Raw genomic sequence first — 15,240 nt, 5'->3', positions numbered from 1 at the left:
GCTATATTTGTCTTTTTCTCAAATTTTAAAACAATAAATAAAAATTAAAGTTTATTTAGTACTAAAATAATGAATAAGAGTTAGATTATTTTTTTTACACAATTAATAAACAATACAGCTTGGGCCGATATCCACATAAACAACAATACAGAAAGGCCCATTGCCTTAGTCAAATTGGCGCGAGGATCTCCCGCCTAAATCGAGGATACAATCTGATAACAGAATGTTATTGTGCCCTAAATTCCCCGGCGCCGGAGAGAGAGAGAGTAAGAAAAAATGGCGGGAGAAGATTCAGACAATCAGCCGTCGTCGCCTTCCTCCGCTGGGTTCAACACCGACCAGTTACCTTTCTGTACGAGCCAGAACTCCGAGAATTTCTCGGATGGAGAAGCCGAGGTAGATCCGCAAGTGATAAGAGATGAGCCAGAGGACGAGGAAGAAGAAGAAGAAGGAGAAGATCTCTTCAACGATAACTTCCACCAGTAAGCACGCGTTTTCACTTCGAGTTAGATTATTTTTCCTCCTCTTCTTCTTCTTCATATTTCTTGTCGAAATTGGCAGAGATTATGAGAAAAGAGATGACCAAGATCAGTATGAGTCTGTTGGATTGGATGATTCCGTCGTCGACGACAGAGGTCTCGGTCAGATTGCGCTTGACCGTCGCGCCGCTGAGGCTGTCCTCGATGCTCGTGAAAGTCGCCTCGCTAATCGCAAGCTTCCTCATCTCCTTCACGATAATGGTAATTGATTTTACTTATTATTATAAAGTATAAACCCTAACTGCAAATTTTGACGAAACCTTATTGAATCATGAATTTACAAATTGGGATGTGATTTTATAGATTCAGATGATTCGAACTATCGACCTTCGAAGAGGGCTCGAGCTGCGGTTCCACCAAGAGGCAATGGCGGTGATCCTGATGGAAACCCAAGTTCCCCAGGAACATCACTGCCTGATGTCTCAATGACTGATCAAACAGATGATTATCAAGATGAGGTACCAACTTTTATTCTATCTTTTTTTAGTTTCAGAGTGTTAGGTTCATTCTGCTAATCGTGTTTGTAAATTCATACATTTAGGATGATGAAGCAGAGTTTGAGATGTATCGTATCCAAGGAAGTCTGAGGGAATGGGTTATGAGAGACGAAGTGCGTCGTTTCATTGCCAAGAAGTTCAGAGACTTCTTGCTCACTTATGTCAAACCAAACAGTGAGAATGGAGAATATGTTCGTCTGATTAATGAAATTGTCTCAGGTACTTTTCTGCTGTAGCTTCATTATGTTCTTTTATCTTTACATCTCCGAACTGTTTTGTGATTCACCTATGCAGCTAATAAGTGCAGTCTAGAAATTGATTACAAAGAATTCATACATGTCCACCCGAATATTGCCATCTGGCTAGCGGATGCTCCACAACCTGTTCTCGAAGTCATGGAGGAAGTTTCAGAAAAGGTCATCTTTGATCTGCATCCAAACTACAAGAATATTCACCAGAAGATTTATGTTCGTGTTACTAATCTACCAGTTAATGATCAGATTAGGAACATAAGGTAGGTAGCTAATATAGTTTAACCCCTTGGATAGGTGGGATGGGTTTGTTGTTATCATTCACAAGATTTCAAATTAAACCTTTTTTTTTTTTTTTGAATTGTCAGGCAGATTCATCTTAACACAATGATCCGCATTGGTGGAGTTGTCACGAGGCGTTCTGGTGTCTTTCCTCAGCTTCAGCAGGTGAAATATGATTGTAACAAGTGTGGAGCGATATTGGGACCTTTCTTCCAAAACTCGTATTCAGAAGTCAAAGTTGGTTCTTGTTCTGAATGCCAGTCAAAAGGACCGTTTACTGTCAATGTCGAACAGGTAAGGATTCTACAGTCTCTCTATCCTTTTCCTTTAAATGAATGAGCTTGAGTGTAAGCTTTCGATTGGAATGAGAAGTACCACACTGTTAATTACTCTCTTTGTTTCAGACGATATACAGGAACTATCAGAAGCTTACCATCCAAGAGAGTCCAGGAACAGTGCCTGCTGGACGACTTCCAAGACACAAGGAAGTTATCTTGCTGAATGACCTTATTGATTGTGCTCGTCCTGGGGAAGAAATTGTACGTTCTATCATACGTTACTCTATTAGAATACGTGCACGCCTGTATATTATATATGATTGATTTTATCTTGCATGACATGTTTTGCAGGAGGTTACTGGCATATATACCAACAATTTTGACCTGTCTTTGAACACAAAGAATGGGTTTCCTGTCTTTGCCACTGTGGTGGAGGCAAATTATGTTACAAAGAAGCAAGACCTCTTCTCTGCATACAAGCTAACACAGGAAGACAAGACTCAAATAGAAGAGCTATCCAAGGATCCACGTATAGTTGAACGTGTAAGTTGGATAGGAATCGTTTGAATTTGTTCAAATTTAAGTTCATGCCACACTTAATTCATTTCATTCTCTCTCAGATCATTAAGTCAATTGCTCCGTCAATATATGGCCACGAAGATATCAAGACAGCTATTGCTCTTGCGATGTTTGGGGGCCAAGAGAAAAATATTAAAGGGAAACACAGACTGCGTGGAGACATTAATGTGCTTCTACTAGGAGATCCAGGAACAGCAAAATCACAATTTCTCAAGTAAGTATTTTTTTTTTCTGACTTCCTGTAACGAGCATTCCACTAACAGCAAATATTTTCTTCTAGATATGTTGAGAAAACGGGCCAGAGAGCTGTCTACACGACTGGGAAGGGAGCTTCTGCTGTTGGTCTGACTGCAGCAGTACACAAGGATCCAGTTACAAGGGAGTGGACCCTTGAAGGAGGGGCTCTTGTACTTGCTGACCGAGGAATCTGTCTTATCGATGAGTTTGATAAGATGAATGATCAGGACAGGTAACAAAATGCAACTAATTTTAATTTACCTTTTCTGGAGAAAATGATGATGATGGCCTATGTTTTATTACCAGGGTGAGTATCCATGAAGCCATGGAACAGCAGAGTATTAGTATATCGAAGGCAGGAATTGTTACTTCTCTGCAAGCTCGTTGCTCTGTTATTGCTGCAGCTAATCCAGTTGGTGGAAGGTACAAAAATATCAAAGGCTCCCAATCCACTGACTAATCTCTCTTATGAGTGTTGTTATATGTTTGTGATATTACAATTTCAGGTACGATTCATCCAAATCATTTGCACAGAATGTGGAGTTGACAGATCCGATCCTTTCTCGTTTTGATATCCTTTGTGTTGTCAAGGTCTTTTTTCTAAACATATACTTCTCATTTTTGTGATCACTGATTACGTTAACTTTTTTTGGTTATTGACATGAGTTACACCCATTATATGGCTGCAGGATGTGGTTGACCCAGTGACAGATGAAATGCTTGCTGAATTTGTCGTCAATAGTCACTTCAAATCACAGCCTAAAGGTGGTAAAATGGATGATAGCGAGCCCCAAGATGACAATCATGGATCTAGCGGTTCTTCTGATCCCGAGGTTTGTGATTTTCAAATGTAGCTGCTTCATTGATGTTTCCATGTCTTGACAGCAGTGTTATTTTCTTGTATTCTCTGCAGGTTCTTCCCCAGAACTTGCTGAGGAAATACTTAACATACTCGAAGTTGTATGTATTCCCTAAACTGAGTGAAATAGATGCCAAGAAGTTGGAAACTGTTTATGCTAATCTAAGAAGAGAATCAATGGTAAGGGTTCATGATTTTAATTGGTACTGATGGTTACCGTCTTTCTCAAACATCATCCCGGCATAATCTCTTCGCCTGCTTAATCTTTTGTTCAGAACGGACAAGGGGTCTCTATTGCGACAAGGCACCTGGAGTCAATGATCCGAATGTCTGAAGCAAATGCTAGGATGCACCTTAGACAGTATGTCACAGAAGATGATGTTAACATGGCCATTCGTGTCCTGCTTGACTCTTTCATATCAACTCAGAAATTCGGTGTTCAGAGAACCCTGAGAGAGGTATGCACAAACTTTTCAGTGAGCTTCTTCGGATTCTTATATCTGCATTGATGAAAACTCGGTTATTCCTGTGCAGAGTTTTAAACGATACATTACATACAAAAAGGACTACAACTCACTGCTGCTCGTTCTTCTGAAAGAGCTAGTGAAGAATGCTTTGAAGTTTGAAGAAATCATTACGGGATCAAACTCTGGACTATCTTCTATCGAAGTTAAGATAGAGGAGCTGCAGACGAAGGTAAAGTTCATGCTATTCTAAAAGCCATATGGGGTTGGTTATACAGATAGAAGTATGGTTCTTATAACTGTTTGTGTCTACAATTGCAGGCCAACGAATACGACCTCGCAGATTTACGGCCGTTCTTTTCGAGCACAGATTTTGCCAAAGCTCATTTCGAGTTGGATCATGGTCTAGGAGTGATCAAATTTCCTAGAAGGTTAGTCACTTGGTAACCAACAAGGCAAAAGCTTCTGGCTACTAAAAACCTACTTGAGTTTTCACTAGACATTCGAATATTGTTGGACTTTTAGAAGATTGTTTGGTTTCAAGTGAAGATCATAAGTTGTTCTAAGATTTTAACTCGTTTGTCTACCTTGAAATCTAAACTTTGAGCCTTAGGCACCTCTGTGACGAATTAGAACCGGCTTTGAGTTGGTCACAGAAATCTTATAGATTTTGGTATTTTAAGATATAATTTTTTTTTTATTCGAGAAGATTGCCAAAAGTTCCAATGTTTTAACATAGCCAAAATGCTCAATGTTCGTCACTTATATTTTCAATACCAAATTTCAAGAGACCAAACAGAACAGCAAATATAAATTTTAAAAACGTTTGTAATGAAACACAGTTTTTATTTTAAAATAATATAAAAAATTACTATTAAAAAGTAAAATTATTTTAATGAGAATATTATATATGATTTATTATTTTAGTAATTTTTTATTGTACAAAACAAATATTATTAACTAAAATAAAAATGTATGATTTATGATTTTAGTAAAACTTTTATTGTATAAAACAAATATTCTTAAGAACAAAATAAATACAAATATTCTTAACTAAAATAAAAAGATGTATGATTTATGATTTTAGTAAATTTTTTATTGTAATAACCTTGGATTTTTTTTGACAAAAAAAAAACTTGGACTTTTGCGTTTATAATAAACAAAGAAACATGTTGATTTTATAATCAACAAATTAGATTTTGATCCACACGTTTAGGAAGCGCAGATTTATTTATGAAATTAAATATTTTTTAAAAAATGAATTTCTATAAAACAGTATATAAGTTGGGGAACCTAATCGTACCAAACTGAAAAATGAAACAAACTTTGAACTGAATTTCATTATAACCGAGCAGATCCTATATTTTTAAAACTGAAAATCAAATGGTAACCAGAATTTTTGAAATACAAATTATATACCTACAAATATTAATTACATTTATTTTGCTACAGAACCAAACCAAAACCCGAGGAGAACATATGTCGTTTAAAACCGAATCAAAGAAGAAGCGGTGTTTTAATATTTAGATCTACAGTCAAACCGGTAAATCCGTTGGCCGTATATACTCTAGACTAACTTATATTCAACACAGCATTTTATTAGAGGTTCTACCAACTAATATACTTCTATAAAATTTAGATTTAATGAAAACCTATTAATTAAAATTCGATAAAACCTAAAATCTGCCATTACCTCTTGAACTGACACTGGTTGACTTAGTAAAAAAACTAAAAACCCATAATAACTGATATTATTTTGATTAAATTTTTCATATACTTTATAATAGTATATAAACTATTTATATTTGTCGTATAAATATGTGCATTGTATTTATGTTATGTATTTTAATTTATAAGTTTGTAATGATCAATACTATTACAATTTTATATAGATAATATATTTCTTTGTTTAAAAACAAACAATGGATTTAGGTTTATTAATAAAATTAAAATTACGATTGTTGGAATGAGATTTTCAATGGATCATAGATACAATGAATTAAATTAATGGACATAAAAAAATTTATTTTGTGAGAGTTAAATTTCTTTTATAAATTCGGCGATAGTTTTGTAAATTTTGACATTTTCATTAAAAAAATATTTATGTAGTAATAGTATAAATTTAAAAATAGTACCGAGATTGTTATGGGTGTTTATGTTTTTAAAAGCTGTGAAATTATATGGCAAAATAATAAATATTAAGGGTGTTTAAATATGTGATGTTGATTTTTTATTTACCTTATATAGTGTACTGTGGGGATCAAAATTCAAAATAACAAATGAATTGTTTCTGAAATTGACATACAAATCACATATATAATATATTCCTAACAAAGTACAATATATTCTAAAAATATATTCTAAGAATCAACTTCCTTTAAAATGATTTCGAAATTAGTAAAAAGTATTAATCAAGTAAGTGAATATGATTAGCATATCAATAATATACTCCTTTTGGTTTCAAACTAAGTGTTACAACCTACGCAATATCATGATTAAATTTTTGAATTTTAACAACCACGTTTTCAGTATTTTATTTGAATGAAACGTCTCAAATATTAACATATTTTAAAGAGAAATTTTTTCTCTTTTAATAACAGTATTGAAACAGACTTACAATACATGTTAGTTTCATATAATGATGGATTGATGTTGAAGGGTTGGTGCACCAAGGAACACTCGTTTTTGTAGTGGGATTCAATAGTCACGTTTTGGTTTTGGGATTTTATCATTCACATTTTGGTATTGGGATTAATAAATGACGTGTTGGTAAGAAGTGTTTTAATAAATTTGGACTACGAATAATACGGGCTGTATTAGTCGCTAAAGCTCATAATCAAAGTTGAACATATTACATTAGTTAAGATTTTCTAAGGTTTCCATAAGATTTAAAATAAAAGTATTGACTATATTATTGTTAGAAAAATATATGGTAATATATTGTTAGTCTAAATTTAAGATAATACCAAACTATTAATAGTCTAATGAAATGATTTAACAATATTGTGTAAGTAGATTTTTAAAACTTATTTTCTTTTAATAATATCGATAACTAAGTTTCAGTATATCATAAATTATTTATATATATTATTTTTTTTGTCATCAACTTATACAGATTCATACAAACTCTGTAAACCAAATCGGAAGATATTGATCCATGTGAACGACGAAAGACGGATGCTTCCTGACACTACGTGCTAGGCTATACGCATTAAATTTTGCGTTCTTGGTACATGGACGATCTCTGATTGGAGGAAACTTTCTTTCAGGGTTTTAATGTCTTCCAAATAACTTGCAAAAGTTGGTCATTTTTCTAGTTCTGAAACCATCTTCACCAATTGAGAACAATCTGTTGTAAACGTAACCTGAAATTGACGTAAATTCCTCATACATTCCATAGCCCAGAGTAGTGCTTCCATCTCCGCATGGAGAGGAGAGAGACTAGCCCGAACATTCCTCGCCCCCATCAGCCCATCAAACCATTCTAAAGTACTGAACCAACCATGTCCGGAGAAAATATCATTCTCTTTCCAGGAACCATCAATGAAACACCATCTACCTGGAATTGAAGGTGAAGACATAACCTCTACGTGTGATACTATCCTCTGTTTATTCACTATTTGTGTTTCAGCCCAAATTGTCGATTCTATTTCTGCTAATTTGAGCGTATCCCTAGGATCAATATCCAGGTTACTAAAAACTTTATTATTCTTTCCTTTCCAAATATACCATAATATCCAAGCAAACTGATGATCATCTAACTGCGGAAAGACTCTCTAGAAAAGATGATCCATATTTGTAAAAAGGGACCTTGTTGGGAAAATAGCTGGATTTTATGATATCTTTGAGAGAGCTCAAACTTAAAGTGCTGGAGGACATTCGAAAAACACATGGTTTATCGATTCCTCTTCAGCTCCGCATCTTGCACAACATACAGATATATATGATCCTGATCCCACCCGTTTGATTAGTTCTTTGCTTACCAGAGATCTAGCAGATGTGATGCTCTGCCAGCCATATGACGGGGAGTATGAGCGAATCGGTTCCAGGGGTGAGGCGTTCCTGTAATACCAACATTTAAAAACACGAGAAAATAAAGTATTTGGCTTCTCAGTCAATCGCCATAACTGTTTACCAAGCATCGCTGTATTGAAATTAGTGATGTCTTTAAAACCCAATCCTCCTTCCTCTTTGCTAACACATACTTTTTCCCAAGATTTCCAATGCATTCCTCTTGTGCTTCCCCCTGTGCTCCACCAAAATTGGGCTACCGCGCTTGTCAATTTTTTGCGGTTGCCTTAGGCAATCTGTAGCAAGACATCACATGATTTGATAATGCCGTAACCACTGATTTAATGATCACTTCATTTCCTCTTTTTGTAAAAAACTTAAAAGTCCAACCGTTAACCCTTCTGTTTAGTCTGTCTTGCACAAAGCTGAAAACCAGAATCTTTGAGCCCCCAAGATTTTCTGGTAGTCCTAGATAAGTTCCCATTCCTCCAAGATTCTGAATACCCAAAAATATCTCTCAATTCCTGTCTGATTGATTCTTCGATCTTGTGTCCAAATTGGATGGAAGACTTCTCAAAATTAATGAGTTGACTTGTTACCATCTCATATTCCTTTAAGATCCTGAGAATAGTTTGACATTCTTCTCTTTGAGCTTTGTAAAAGAAGAGACTGTCGTCCGCAAAGAGCAGATGTGAATCGATGAACATGCTCTAGCTACCTTCATACCTGTCAATTGTTGCCCATTCTCCGCTTTTTTAATATTTGCAATCAAAGCCTCAGTACACAATATAAATAGATACGGAGATAAAAGATCTCCTTGTCGGAACCCCGATGTGGAATAATAAAGCTTCGTGGTTGTCCATTTAGTAAAACCCGATATTGAACAGATGATATACATTCCATCATTAACTTAATCCAATGAAGATCAAAGTCCATCTTCTCTAGTAAAACATTAATAAAGTCTCATTCCACCCTATCATACGTTTTGCTCATATCAGTTTTAATTGCCATATATTTTCTTTGACGTGCTTTATTAGTCCGTAATCCGTGAAACATCCGTATGAATTTTTATTAGTCCGTAATCCAATTATTTATATTATACTTTAAGTTTTTGATTTTTTAACTTTCTTTTTCGTCTGCTACATTTTAATTTAAAATATATAAACGATGTATATTTAATAAATAGAAAAGAAGAAAGAAAACAATTGTATGAATCAACTTTTGCGTCTCTGCCTAGGTAGCCTTTTTGTTTGACTTTGGCTTCTTAAATAGTTTATATCTCATCATCCCAAAGATTTTATAGAACCAAAATATACTCACGAGTTGTAATCCGGATCCCATTGCCTGTAAAAAAAATAAGAAAAGCTTATGAGTAGAGTAACATATCCTAGTTAAAAAAAATTAACTAAGATCGATATAACTAACATCATATTCTGTTATTTATTTAAGCTAGTTGTCTTTTACATGTTAATCCAAATGAAGAAGAAATTTTTGAAATCAAAATATGTAAAACCAAAAAGATATATATAATATATAAATAAATATCAAGCCGTATTTTTAAATATAAGTTATTTTGTATTTTCACACATTAAAAATATATTCTAATGATGACAAATATATATATATATATATATATATATATATTCTAATTTAAACTATTAAGACATCATTTTATGATTGATTATTAGAATAATTTTAAACCAAAAAATATTTCTGTTTTGAAATTTACTATATATAATACTATTTAACAAAAAAATTTAAAATTAAAATTTAATTTTAAGACAAATTCTTAAGAATATTTAAATATATTGTTGAGAATGAAAAGGAATAAAAATAAAATTCTGGGTAGTTGGGAAAGACAAAAGAGAATACCTTGATGAAGATGGGATTATCAGCCGTTAGACTTACGTAAACGAGAAAGGGTCCACACACAATTCTCGCCAATGTGAAAATAGTGGCAAAACACACCTATCATCAATTAATGTAAGTAATAACTTTTTTTCTGTCAAGAACTTTTTTTAGAAGCTTTACACAAAAGTAGATTTAAAAGGACAGAAATGCTGACAGAACAAATAAGTAGATTTGGGTTTTACAGAAGGACCTCCTTACCTAACAAAGAAATCTTCAACAACTAACCATCTATTTATTAATAATTGCAATTGAATGTTGCCTCCCAATTTTGCCCAAAAAAAAGAATACTACATGCTTCAAGAATTTATATGGGTTTCAATTCATCATCTATCCTAGTTTGAAAAAAAAAACTAACGCCAAAAAAATATTTTCACACTTTTGTTTACTGTACCTAATAGTTGTATAAGAGTTATACACCTAACCGATTCTAACATGTATTCGGTTTTCTGAAAGAATAGGATCTATTTGCTTGCAGTTAGCCTTGAACTGGTGACGGTAGATAAGTACATTAACCTGCTCTAGTTCCTGATTTCTAGCCCCTTCTTTAACGAATTTCCTTGAAAAATATCAATTCTTCATTATGCTTTTGTATGGTCTTTTAGATTTTGTCTTATAATAATTTATGGTTTAGATCCGAAAGGCCATATTTTCCATGGCCGGAAACAAAGCACCAGGACCTGATGGATATACATGTGAATTCTTTAAAGCTGCATGGCATATAGTTGGTAAGGACTTTGTGGTGGCTGTTAAAGCTTTTTTGGATACTGGGTTTCTACCAAAAAGAGTGAACTCAACTATTTTGGCTCTCATACCAAAGAAGGAGGAATCTAAAACGATGAAAGACTACAGGCCAATTTCTTGTTGTAATGTTCTATATAAGATCATTTCAAAGCTCATGGCGAACAGACTGAAACTGGTCCTTCCTAAGTTCATTGAGCCAAACCAATCAGCTTTTGTAAAGGATCGCCTCCTCATGGAAAATGTACTACTTGCTTCAGAACTAGTCAAGAGTTACCATAAAAGCACTGTCTCGGCCATAAGTGCTATTCAGATTGACATATCAAAGGCTTTTGACACAGTACAGTGGTCATTTCTGCTATCCACTCTTGCAGCGCTGGGTATTCCGAAAAAGTTTATTTTATGGGTTGAAAAATGTGTTTCTTTGGCCTCTTTCTCGGTGCAAGTCAATGGAGAGCTTGCCGGATATTTTAATAGCAAAAGGGGAATCAGACAAGGTTGTTCTTTGTCACCATACCTGTTTGTTATTTGTATGCAAGTGTTGTCGAAAATGCTTAACAAAGGTGCTGCAGAAAAGAGATTTGGATACCATCCTTACTGCCAAGGACTTAAGTTTACACATCTCAGCTTTGCAGACGATCTGCTAGTCTTTACTGATGGGAAGCGCCAATCCATTGAAGGTATTATAAATATTTTCAACCATTTTGTTGAGATGTCGGGTTTACATATCAGCGTGGAAAAGACAACAATCTTTCTCGCTGGTGTACAAGATACTGAGAAGCAAGAGCTCCTTGACACTTTTGCTTTCGCCCATGGTGACTTACCAGTGATATACCTCGGGTTGCCGCTGTTAACTAAACAAATGACTGTAAGAAATTATGCTCATTTGATTGAGAAGATCAGAGCTCGTATTGGTTCCTGGACAGCCAGATTTTTGTCTTTTGCCGGTAGACTGCAGCTGATTGGATCTGTTATTCACAGTCTCACAAACTTTTGGATATCAGCATTTAAATTGCCAAGAAAGTGTATTCAAGAGATTGACAGTCTCTGCGCAGCGTTTCTGTGGTCGGGAGCTGATCTGAATACAAATAAAGCAAAAGTTAGTTGGAAGGATTGCTGTAGGCCAAAAGAAGAAGGAGGCTTGGGACTGCGGTCTCTTGAGGAAGCAAACCAGGTCTCTTGTCTGAAGTTGGTATGGCGTATCCTATCTTCAAAAAATTCTCTTTGGGTGAAATGGGTGAGACGTTATCTAATCCGCAAGGGATCTTTCTGGACAGTAAAAGATAGTAGTTCTCTTGGCTCGTGGATGTGGAAGAAGCTATTCAAGTACAGAGAAGTTGCTGCTGTATTTTCGAAGATGAAAGTTAAGAATGGCATGTCAACGTCTTTCTGGTTTGATGACTGGTCAGAACTAGGATGTCTAATGGATAAAACATGAGCTGGTGGACCTATGAATATGGGTATTCGACTCCATGATACAGTTGCTACAGTAATCCAAAAGCACAAGAGAAGAAGACACCGAGTGGAGGTTTTTAATCTCATCGAGCTGGAGATTTTGAAGGTTAAAAACAGAGGGTTGCAGAGTGAAGCGGATATCAGACTATGGAAGTGTGGTGATGATTATAAACCGAGCTTTACTACCAAAGAAACTTGGAAGCTCTTGCGAGGGATGCAGGAACGGGTTGACTGGTTCGAAGGTGTGTGGTTTTGCCACAGTACTCCAAGGTTCTCCTTCCACACATGGGTCGCAATCCTGGATAGACTGCCTACTGGAGATCGCATATCGCTATGGAATGGTGGCATTGCGGTTATGTGTCCGCTGTGCAAGGACTGTCCTGAGACAAGAAACCATCTGTTTTTTCAGTGTAAATACTCGGGGGAGGTGCGGACGATCCTCACCAGAAAGCTTTTGAGGATGGATTATACCAATGTGTGGGATGACATTATACCCCTTCTCACTAAAAGGTGAAGCAAACTGGAGCTGTTCTTGTTTCGATATGCTTTCCAAGCCACTCTATGTGCAGTTTGGGCAGAACGGAATTGTAAGAGGTTTGGAGAGGACCCAAAGGCTGCGTCAGGGCTTACAAAAATCATCGACAAACAAATTCGAAATCGTATCTAAAGCATCAGACATAGCCACAACTCTGTTGGGTTCCTTCTAGATGGAGGAAACCCATTGGGTTTGGTTGGTGATAACCAAACTTGGAAGTTGGGCAATTGGTATTAGTCAATGAGATTAGTATTGGGCCTTGGAGGTTCTTAGGGTTAGTGAGACACATATATATAGTCTCTTGACCTATTTTTTTATGTAGAGACTTACAAGAATCAAAAAGACAAAAGAGAGAAAAGAGGGAAGGAGGCAGAATTTCGTCTGGGTTTGTCAATACAGATTTGGAGGGTCAAACAGATCCTGATCGGGCTGATATTTTTTGGGAAGCTTCTTCAGTCAGTAAGTTAAAGGTTCACCGAAGGGATTTAGATTTCAACGGTTGGATCTTCTGTTGTCTGGGTTTTAGTGAAGCTGGTCGTCACAGTTCTTCAGCAGTGCTGTCTTGAGTGTTTGGTATATCCGACGGTGAGATCTTCTCGGATTGAGCTGAAATTTGGCAGAGGTGTTGTTTACTGGTGTATCTTGGATTTGTACGGTGGGATTAGTCTCTGGTTGCCAGAATCCTTGTGAGCTGAGGTCGTTTGGTTTCTGCTGGTTTTGAAGCTTTGTGTTGCTCTCTTGTTGTTGTTGTTCTTGTGTTGGAGATGACTCTTTGTAGCTTGAGTCTCTGTTCTGTTCAGGTTGTTGAACAGGAAGGACGTGGTTGTACTCACATACATTTATATAGTGGATTGTTGAGTAGACTACGGTCCCGTGGTTTTTCCTTCTCACATCGAGGAGGTTTTCCACGTAAAAAGTGTTTGTCTCATTTAGTTATTGCTTATATTATATCCTGCTATCGTCGAAGTATTTTTCTCTCAGATTCTCACAAGGTCAGGGGAAACACGATTGCTACATTCCGATGCGCCTCGTGTCCGCTTTCCCCAACAAACTCAGCTTATCAGGGAGCCATGGAAACTTGGTTCTCCTTTAGATGATCCTATTTTCTAATGTAAAGCAAAGTTTCAATTTCTTTTGAGCTTAAAACAAGAAACCTTGGTTGTAAACAGTATTTTTTGTTTGAATTAATTTAACATTTTTTCAAAAAATAAATAAATTATTGTTTAGAAATTGTAAGAACACAAAATTAAAAGTGTAGCAAATACTCACATCGGCTGCCAGATTGACGCTGGTGTCTCTGTATCCAATCTCTTTAAGAATCTCCCTTAAATGGTAAAAAGGACTCGATATCTCTGCTATCCACAGTGTAGCGATGATCTCAGATCCAGACTTCCAAATTAATTTTATACTAAAATTAGTAATCTAAATCTCATATAGTATCTGGTAGATAACAATAAAAAGAAGATAAAAAGGAGCAATGATACCTTTTGGTAGGCAAATCCAGCAACAAAACCAAGAATGCTGACAAAATGATGAACCGCATTGTCCATGCTGATCACTTGATCGAACTGACAACATATGAGATCGTATATCATGTACGACAATGAAAACGCCATTGTATCCATCTGCTTGTATTTCATCTCTCAGTTTGTGTTACACGTGCAAAACGAGTTACTATAATAGTTTTAAAATAATTAAGAACATATAATGTAGTTAAGAAACCTGTTGGGGAGACGGCTTAGAAGCACGAGGACAAACAGGGCAAGACCAATCTTGAACAGAGAATGTTGCTAAAGTGACAGCGACTGTCGCGTGAACAGTTGAGAGAAGACGGTTGCTGAAGTCGAAGGAGTAGCTTGAGAAGATTCTTCTGGTGAGAATAAAGCTCACACCCCATAATATTACTCCAATAACTATTATCTTTACGACTCTTATTTGTTCTTCCTCCATTTTATCTTCTTTCTTCCAATCCAAAAACTGTATTGGTTATTTTGTAATGACGAAAGAAATATAGAGAGGATGAAGACCGGTGAGTGTTGTTAATATGCTGACATTATTTGTTGTATGTTAGTTGGAAACTTGAGGATTCAATGTAGTGGATCCCAGGGACATTAAATTTTTTGGTGAAAATGTCTTAATTCACTTAAAATTATTCGATCCAATTTTTTTGGAAGTGTTTCAATCAGCCAATCAAAGAGGCTTAAACACCCATATAGCTGATGGTGTCCAAATACTATGCAAACTAAATTAGAGAACAAGTATAAATTTTGTAAAATATAAGAATACAAACAGCAAGAGACAAACCAATTCATATACTTAGTACATTTGTTTATAAGAAATGACAAATCTATACCGAACACTAAATTTTTTTAAAAAATTAATTTTATAAATCAACCCGAAACGGGAATAAAGGCTCGATTACAAAGGGACAAAACTTAGGTTCAGGTGAACCTTTAAATTCACTACCCATCTTATAAATTCACCACCCATCTTGTAACCAATTAAAGTGCTAGCTATATTATTAATAAAAAAATTAATTTTTTTTTTTTAAAATCAAAAACAATTAAAAAAATGATGTCACTAACAAAAACCTAAATCTTAAAT

The 15,240-nt window shown here is 35.4% G+C and overlaps 2 protein-coding genes across 3 annotated transcripts; one reads left to right on the top strand and one right to left on the bottom strand.

Moving 5' to 3' along the window:
• Positions 1 to 252: 252 nt before the first annotated feature.
• Positions 253 to 4,686, top strand: LOC106307783 (DNA replication licensing factor MCM2-like). The gene is made up of 17 exons (XM_013744834.1): positions 253 to 482; positions 562 to 740; positions 843 to 997; positions 1,081 to 1,255; positions 1,331 to 1,550; positions 1,656 to 1,863; positions 1,974 to 2,108; positions 2,199 to 2,390; positions 2,468 to 2,640; positions 2,707 to 2,895; positions 2,970 to 3,086; positions 3,170 to 3,254; positions 3,353 to 3,496; positions 3,577 to 3,702; positions 3,798 to 3,980; positions 4,057 to 4,218; positions 4,308 to 4,686. Exons 1-17 carry the CDS (start codon positions 277 to 279, stop codon positions 4,431 to 4,433), a joined length of 2,775 nt encoding a protein of 924 aa, XP_013600288.1. The 5' UTR covers positions 253 to 276; the 3' UTR covers positions 4,434 to 4,686.
• A 4,384-nt stretch (positions 4,687 to 9,070) lies between these two features.
• LOC106307339 (transmembrane protein 136) lies at positions 9,071 to 14,654 on the bottom strand. Of its 2 annotated transcripts, none has more exons than XM_013744267.1 (5): positions 14,359 to 14,654; positions 14,121 to 14,204; positions 13,906 to 14,025; positions 9,870 to 9,965; positions 9,071 to 9,341 (listed from the first exon to the last, which is right to left on the bottom strand). In XM_013744267.1, the coding sequence occupies exons 1-5, from the start codon at positions 14,584 to 14,586 to the stop codon at positions 9,231 to 9,233; spliced, it is 639 nt and encodes a 212-aa protein (XP_013599721.1). In that variant the 5' UTR covers positions 14,587 to 14,654; the 3' UTR covers positions 9,071 to 9,230. The 2 variants fall into 2 exon arrangements, with proteins under 2 accessions (XP_013599721.1, XP_013599720.1); XM_013744266.1 differs by having other exon boundaries at positions 9,129 to 9,341; positions 14,121 to 14,261; positions 14,359 to 14,651.
• Between the last annotated feature and the right edge of the window lie 586 nt (positions 14,655 to 15,240).

Source organism: Brassica oleracea, chromosome C8 (assembly GCF_000695525.1).
Source record: "Brassica oleracea var. oleracea cultivar TO1000 chromosome C8, BOL, whole genome shotgun sequence".
In the NCBI taxonomy this organism is placed as follows: domain Eukaryota; kingdom Viridiplantae; phylum Streptophyta; class Magnoliopsida; order Brassicales; family Brassicaceae; genus Brassica; species Brassica oleracea.
Note: the sequence above shows the minus strand (reverse complement) of the source record. Positions and strands in the feature narration are given on the sequence as shown.

Excerpts from the sequence above, each read along its gene's own strand:
- LOC106307783 (XM_013744834.1), top strand. The coding sequence starts at position 277 with ATGGCGGGAGAAGATTCAGACAATCAGCCGTCGTCGCCTTCCTCCGCT. Across the intron at positions 1,551-1,655 it reads GATCAGATTAGGAACATAAG|GCAGATTCATCTTAACACAA; the intron begins GTAGGTAGCTAA and ends TTGAATTGTCAG. Across the intron at positions 2,896-2,969 it reads AAGATGAATGATCAGGACAG|GGTGAGTATCCATGAAGCCA; the intron begins GTAACAAAATGC and ends TTTTATTACCAG.
- LOC106307339 (XM_013744266.1), bottom strand. The coding sequence starts at position 14,586 with ATGGAGGAAGAACAAATAAGAGTCGTAAAGATAATAGTTATTGGAGTA. Across the intron at positions 14,262-14,358 it reads CTAAGCCGTCTCCCCAACAG|ATGGATACAATGGCGTTTTC; the intron begins GTTTCTTAACTA and ends AAATACAAGCAG. Across the intron at positions 14,026-14,120 it reads CTGGATTTGCCTACCAAAAG|TCTGGATCTGAGATCATCGC; the intron begins GTATCATTGCTC and ends TTAATTTGGAAG.